Source organism: Hyaena hyaena, unplaced genomic scaffold (assembly GCF_003009895.1).
Source record: "Hyaena hyaena isolate Hyena2069 unplaced genomic scaffold, ASM300989v1 scaffold_34, whole genome shotgun sequence".
Classification (NCBI taxonomy): Eukaryota; Metazoa; Chordata; class Mammalia; order Carnivora; family Hyaenidae; genus Hyaena; species Hyaena hyaena.
In genome coordinates, this window is record NW_024080665.1 from 883800 (window position 1) to 891571 (window position 7772).

Consider the following 7772-nt stretch of genomic DNA (forward strand, 5'->3'; position numbering starts at 1 on the left):
AAAACAGTATAGGTACTGAACATCTGAATATGTCCTTGTTAAAACTACTCACCAAATGGGTAGTGACGTCCTAAGTCAAGTACATCATCACTCATTGATGCTTTTTTCCTCTCAATACCAAATCCCTAAACCTAACTAAGCACAAGCACCCACGTGGGATAGCCTAATTCTGACTTGCCTTCAGTCCCTGGTTAAACCCAAGTCTTTCTAGAGTGGTGTAAAGATATTCTGAGTATAATGGACATTTAAAAAGTAAAACCCTGTTTTCAGAAACCAGTTTAAATGAGCAAAAAGATTGCAGGGGAACCTCATTCTGGAAAGCGTCATTAGGTGAGCATATACCCTCAAAGAGTGAGGATTGGCATTAACACGAATTGATAGTGTCATCACATTTACAACTTTGTAGCAGTTTTTCCTACTTGAATAGCAAAACCTGTTTCACAGAGGGTTTTCTAGTAAGTTACTTCTGGATTCTCCTATTTTGTTGTAGGTGTTGATAGATTGGATAAGGATCTGACTATTGGCCAAATGCAAGGTAAGTCACCAAGAAATTATGTCTCTGAGGGCAGAGTCATGTGGAAGTTAATGAACTTTAGAGTTAAGCCCAAACTTGACATCAACATCTACTTCTGACCCACTATTTGATTATAGGCAAATATTTCCCGTTTTGAGCTTCAATTTTTTTTTTCCATCTGAAAATGGACTTAACTACTATCTACATCTCAAGAGTTGTAAGGATTAAAATGAGGCTGTGTCTTTGCAGAGGGAAATATAAACCATAAAGTACCCTATAAACATAAAATAATTGTGAAAGGAGATTTTCTGAATACTGATCAGTATTTTTATCATTGTTGGAATTCTTAGGAAAGGAAAAAATCCAGGATAATGAAATGCATAAAGGTATAAACTGTGTTTAGAAAATAGCACGGTGAGGTGGTAAAAGCAAAGGTTCTGAGGTTGGAAGAACTGACTTTGACTACTTCTTTCCTACTCATTTTACGACCCCCAAGCAAGTTACTTGACTTGCCTTAGCTTTAGTTTTTTCAGTCTATAAAATGAGAAAGTTGATGGCAGCTTCACAGGGATCATGAGTTATAATGATTAGAAAAATGACATATTGTGTTCAGGTCCAGATGTGTTGGTCACATGGAAGTGGAGGCTGTAGGACCACTTTTGTGGAGGCTCTCGCTTTAGTATAGTTGAAAAGCTTGGTAAAGGTGAAGTCAGTAGGCATTGACATCTTTTGGGTTATGGGAAGAAGAGATGCTAACTCCAAACCCAAGTCATCAGGCGTAACCAGATTGTGTTCTTGACCTTCCTTTTTTCCTACTTACACTCTCTGGGCAATCTCATGGCTTGTGTTTATACCTTGATAACTCCCAAAGCTAAACGTCCAACTCATACCTGTCTCCTGAGCTCTGGACCTGACCCATGTATCAAACCTGTTGGATATCTCTACTTGGATGTTCATGGGCTCAAACTGTTCTTTTAACTGTCCTCAAGCTCTTCACAGTAAAAGGGACTATATTCCCTCACAATAGTTGTTCAGAGGCTCCTGAATGATTTATTACATCATGGATCCAGGCACTTCTACCCTACAGTTCCTCCAACAGAAGTATCCTAAAGCCTGGAGCAAGACCATGGACTGGGACTGTGTGAGTTTTATGACACTGATGTTGGTAATTTTGAGCTTAGACATCTTTCCTTAAATTCAATTCAAAAAAACCTTTCCTAAGCAGTCTTTCTGTGTAAGACCTATTCTGTAATGCTAGACAGACAGAAGAATCAGATATGGCCCCTGAGACTATCTGAAAGCAGTTGATCTGGACTGGAATAGCATTTGAAACCATTATTGATCACCAGCCTTGCAATCAGACAGTCCTGGGTGGTGAGTCACTGTTACTAGTGTTGTGGCTGAGTGAATTGCTAACTTCTTTAATCTCAAGTTTCTTCATCTATAAAACGGAAACAATGCTATATCTTAATACATTTTTGTGGTGTTTAAATGAGAAAATGCATGTGAAGTAAGAAAATGCATGTGAAATGATGCCTTCATTTATCCAGGAAGTACTCATGATTCCTCATTGGATGCCCTGCTATTTCCTGAGTAAGGATTATGCCAAGACTACTTTCTCTTTCAAAGTATCCCATGAGTATAGAAAGTAAATGGCTGAAGTGAGGGACATCCCATAAAACAGGAAAATGGCCAATTTGGCATAGATTCCAAACCACAGCCTTCCCAGCATTGAGTTTAAACCTGCTAAATTAGTTATAGATTCCTAGAAACCTAGCACTTATTCATGATGCAACTTGTGTAAATAATTTAGGCTGTCTGAACATAAGGTTCTTTACCTGTAAATTGAGAGGGAATTGTTGGAAAAATGCCCACTTCATAGAATAATTGTGAGGATTACCCATAATTGTTATTTTATGTGTACTAGGCACAGTGTTGTTAGTACGTAGGAATAAAAAATGCATCCCTAGACATTAAGCCCAGGGTGGTTGGAGTTGTAAGGTTAACAAGTCATTCGCTTAGTTACTCATTCAAGACTTACTAAGCACTTACTTCCATGTTTAGCCCTGTGTGGGGCCCTATTAGGGATATAGCAAGTAATGATATTAGGCTTTGTTTTTACAGAAATGACATACTCCTGGGGAGGCAAGCACCAATGGTATACAAAATAAAAGTTTACAAAACAAGAGGGGCACAAGCTGCTCTATGTTTGGATCCAAATGTATTAGTTATAGTACCTTAGGAAGTACAAGAGGGCAGAGACTAGGCTGGACCAGGCTGGAGCATCCAAGGGCAGACTACGGCAAGTGGAAGGGCATAAGCTGGGCCTTACTGAATGGAATGGTCTTAGTTCCTCTACTGATTAAATAAGCAGACAGGCAAATCACTGACCATGGTATTAGTTTCATCATCTCAGAAAAGAATTTCAATGTTTGTCCTGTCCAATTCTATAGCATAGATTGAGAATCAACTTAAAAAAATTGATAGACGAGTATTTTTAAAAAATTTTAAAGCACTGTGTAATTGGAGTAAGAATCCTAGAATGTGATGACCAGAAGGACTTCCAGAGCATATTGCTTTATTTTGTAAAGGAGCCACTTAGGCTCTGAGAGTCTGCTCTCTCTACTTAGGTCCCATATCCTTTGGTCTGCTCCGGGATCTCGCTTTATCCGTTATCTTGGTTCACTCTTAATAGCTATCACATTAATGGTGAGCTTACAGTGTTCTACAGGTGTGAGAAAGTGATCAGTATAGTCTGGCATATAGTTAAGCATTCAAATGGTAACTTATTCTTGTAATAATAAATTTCAAAATCCTTAACATAGCTTACAAAACACTTAATGGTATGGTCCCTGCTTTTATCTCCAGCCTCATTGTCAACTCTCATGAGCTCTATGCCAACCTTTTTATTTCCAGGAACAAATGCCATTTCATCCTCCTTTCATTTGTATAGGCTTCTTTTAATCCTTAAATCAAATAAGGATTTGATTGTGAAGTCTCCTTTTCTATGTTCTTCCAGTACCGTGTGCTCAGTTTTATCACAGGAACCACATGCTACATTAAAATTTTGTTTTTTGTATTCCCTTACAAGAATATATAAATCTCCTGAAAACAGGAACAGTTTCTTCCTGTGTGTCTGGCCCAAAGTAAATGCACGCCAAAGGAAAAAATGACAGGAAAATTATTTGCCCAAGGTTACATCCTCCTCAAACCTTGATGATTGGGTCCAGACTACTTGGGAGGGGAGTTGATAGGGAGGTTCTGAACTCCTAGAGTGGCCTGTGAGACTACAGAGCTGGTAAGGAAAGGGCCATTTTATTTATTTTTTAATTTATTTCTTATGTAATTCATTTTTTTTTTTTTTAGTTTATTTATTTGGAGAGACAGAGTGTGGGAGAGAAGGGAGAAAGGAAGGGAGGGAGGGAGAGAGAGAGAGAAAGAATCCCAAGCAGGCTCCACATTGCCATTGCAGAGCCTAATGTGGGCTCGAACTCACGAACTGTGAGATCATGACCTGAGCCAAATCCAACCAACTGAGCCACCCAGTTGCCCCAGGAAGGGATCATTTTAGTCCCTGAAATCACCTGGATTTTTTTTTCCTCTCCAGGAAAGTTCCAGATGCAGGTCCTACCCCAGTGTGGCCACGCAGTCCATGAGGATGCACCTGACAAGGTGAGTCTGATGCTCTGTGACTGTTGCAGGACAGCTGTGAGAGTAACCTTGGCTCTCACAGAAAGTAGTACAAGCCTTTGAGTTAGCCTGTGTTGCCCACAGTAGCTATTGTGAGTTGTACAGATACAACTCCACCATCTCCCCAGACCTCTCCCTGGTTTTGGCTGCTTATGGTCTTGGCTTTCTGTGTATGTGCTGAGGAGCCAGTGACACCCTGCTGTTTATCCCAGGTTCCTCTGGTTAAGATCTTAAGCTCTGCTTCTCTCACTTCCCCAAGAGCCAGATGTAAAAAGGGAAAATTAGGGTAGAAACTGCCTCCTAAACTACAGGCATAGTTAGAAATTAATGTGTACTTCTCCTATAGGAATAAGGGATAAATAAGCCTTCACGTCATTCCCCTTGACTTCTCTGGGGCTCTCCCTGGCAAGGATGGCCGGGAAGAGTCTCCCTAGCCTTGACAGGACTCGGATCCTGCAGGCCCCATGAATCCACTATAGAGCCTAACCTCCCAACAAAAGCCCACAGGACCTCCAAAGGTGACCCACATTGCTGATGTCATATAGCCTGGAATCTCTCTCCCTTTTCCAGGTAGCTGAAGCTGTTGCCACTTTCCTGATCCGGCACAGGTTTGCAGAGCCCATCGGTGGATTCCAGTGGTAAGTAAGTAACAAAGGTTTAAAGAGCCCAGCAGTGCTGGCCAACCACAACAAGATATTTGTAATGTTGTAAATATCTCTGCCTTACCCCTGACTGGTTTGGGTCACCATGCCTTTCTTCTTCCTCCTCAACACAGAGCCAAGTGTGTGTGTTTCTGTTAAGCCATGGTTGAATGTTTCTGTGTGCCTTGGGTCCAGTGGGTTGTTGCAGAGCTGAGATTAAATCATCCCTAGTCCCCACTCCACCCGACTTCTTAAAGAAATCCCCCCACTTCTTGAGGTGCCCCCTTGTCTGAGGAGGCTAGGGTGGGAATCTCTTTTTTTAGACTCTCAGATAAGTTCTGTATGGCTTCTCCTGCCCTGCTGCTGAGGAAGGCTGGGCAGGCCATGGAGATTGTATAGAGATGCAGAGCTGGGTTTTCAACCTCAGAACTATTGATGTTTGGGGGCCTGTGTTCTGCATTGTAGGATGTTTGACAGCATCCCGACCCTGTAATATACTAGAAGCCAGTAGCACTTCAACATACACACACAAAGTTATGACAAGGAGAAATGTCTTTAGGTTTCAACAAATGTCTCAAGGAAGACAAAATCACTCACAGCTAAGAACCACTGGTTTAAAGGAAAAAGGATGCCTCTCATCCTAGGAAGCTCTTCATCTGTTTAGAGAGACAGTTGGACTTTCTTGAGGAGGAGGAGGAAGAGAGGCATGATTACCCAAACCACACAGGCCAGTCCCCACCTTAGGGAACTCATAGTCTGTGCTACAGAATGCCCCTGATCCTCAGCCCACAAACCCAATGAGTCACACCTGCCAGCTGGAAAGTCTCCTGATTTTGTTGAGGGTCCAGGGGAACTGGTTCCCTGCCTTCAGGAATTTGAAGAAGAAATGCTGAAGAAAAGAAATCGCTTCTGCATTAGAAAACTCTAAATATCAGGTCCTGGGAAGGGAGGGTCACAGGGCAAGGTCGGCATTGGAAATGATGATAGGAGCCTGGTATAGTGAGACACACAACTGACCTCAAGCAACTTACCATTGACGGACCCAAAGAATCAAAAGTAAAGACTTAGTTTTTCTTGATAATAATAGTGTCTGCGGCCCTGGGCCATTTGGAGCTTTGGTCATATCACCAGTTCACAGACCCTGTGTCTAGACTAGATGGGGCTGTGGGGAGGTCGGACAGTCTGCAAGGGCCTTGGTGGTCATGGAGGCCTGTGCTTTCAGGAGGAGACAGGGTGAGCAGGGGAAAGCTAGTAATGGTCACATTTGTTTTCCTTCTCTTTCCATTCTTCACAGTGTGTTTCCTGGCTGTTAGTAACCTGCTATCCGTCCCTCTCCCAGCACTGAGCTCTGTTGTAAATACATCGCACCAGAGGCCACTGTGATGCCGCTGTCTCCTCCTCACCATCCCGCCCGACCGTGTGACACCGGCTCCCTATAGACGGGCATCCCCAGATGTACAAACCCTTTTGTGTATTCCTGCCAAAAGCATTGTTTTCTAGGGCCTTTGACCAACCTCGACCAACTCAGTCCAAGGCTCCCCGGCTCCCACCCCTTTCCTGTTCAGGGGTAGCCCCTGCCTGTTCTCCCTGCCTTGCTTAGGGCGGAGCCTCCATCAGAACTGCCACCCTGGGCCCCATTCCTGGTATTAGGCAACGCACCTGGGTCCAAATGTCTCCCCAGGCTCAGGGACCTCCATTCCTTAAGATTGTTCTTGGTTTGGTCCTGCCCTACCTCATGGGATGGACCATGCACAGGGTGGTCCTTATGTTTCCTTTCTAATAAAATACCAGTCAGGTACCTTTTTATCCCAGTCTTACTCTTCCAGGCTTGGAAGACCCAGAGAGGCCAGGATCCCATCCTTAGGAATAGGGAGGAGTAGTGGATAGCATCACAAGAAAACAGCCAAAAAATCAGATCCAGCCAGTCCAAGCACATGGCCTCCCAACTGAGGAGAGCCCACAGTCCCTCTCCCACATGTCTGGGCACCTGCCCTGGGCTGAGGCCAGGCTGCTCCAGGGGCCTCTTGAGCCCTCACCTGCCACAGAACAACCCAGGTTAAATACAGCCCATGCACAAAGCCATAGGCCAAAGCCTGTGGAGTTGTTTTTAAGAATCAGATTTAACCATTTTCATAATTGGTCCCTGGAGGTGTGCAGAGTGCCCGCTTGCCTCTTCTAGACCCACAGCTTATCTTCACCATTTGTGGTTTCCATGTCTCTCTTCATAGAAACAGGCCAGCCCAGCACCCTCAATCTGTGCCCTCCTCCAGCTGCCTCACCACAGCACTGCGGCTTCCCCTACTGCCCAGGCACGCTGTTTCCAAGGGCAGGAAGGGGCCGTCTCCTGCAGCCCATCTTTTCTGTGACTGTCTTAGGTGATGCGTAGCCCCCTCCACCTTTCCACCCAACAACTTCCTATCCCTGTCCTGCTGCACGGTCCAGAGTCTGGGACCTACTTTGTTTCTTTGTTATTTATGACCTTGTTTAAAGAAAATAAATATCTCCCAACCTTTATTGATCTTGTCTTTCTCCATGGAGTTGTCCTTATTTCTATTGATCTGGGGGCAGGGGACAGTTTGTTGGATTTAGTCACTATAGTCTCTAGAAACCCCTTTCCTGAAGCCCATCAGCATCTTATGCTCTCCCTGCTGCCCACATCCAGAATGCCCAGTGAAATGGGCAGAGCCAGCCTCCACTGCAGCCAGGGAGACCCAGGTTCCAGTCCCATTCTCCCAGTTATTTGCTCAGTCAACTTTGGCCCAGAACAGGACAGTTTGTGCACTGTTCACATGAGTGCAGGCTCTCATGGCTTCACATCAGCCAACACCGGAACTTGTCCACAACCCAGGTCCTCTCCTGAGCTCTGGATGCTTAGATCCGTCTTCCTCCTCCTACCTCTCCCAGATGACCAAAAGCCGCTCATATTG

General features: G+C 44.2%; 1 protein-coding gene across 3 annotated transcripts in view; it reads left to right on the forward strand.

The window, feature by feature from the left end:
* The window catches only part of PPME1 (protein phosphatase methylesterase 1), a 71627-nt gene extending 64268 nt beyond the window's left edge, over positions 1–7359 (forward strand). For 2 of the 3 annotated variants that reach the window (XM_039228778.1, XM_039228780.1), the window contains 4 exons: positions 491–535; positions 4122–4186; positions 4775–4842; positions 6140–7359. In XM_039228778.1, coding sequence (XP_039084709.1) covers positions 491–535; positions 4122–4186; positions 4775–4842; positions 6140–6158 — 197 coding nt within the window. In that variant the 3' untranslated portion in view covers positions 6159–7359. Of the gene's footprint in view, positions 1–490; positions 536–4121; positions 4187–4774; positions 4847–6139 lie in introns of all 3 variants that reach the window. The other variant, XM_039228779.1, reaches the window with a different exon arrangement.
* The last annotated feature ends 413 nt before the right edge of the window (positions 7360–7772 follow it).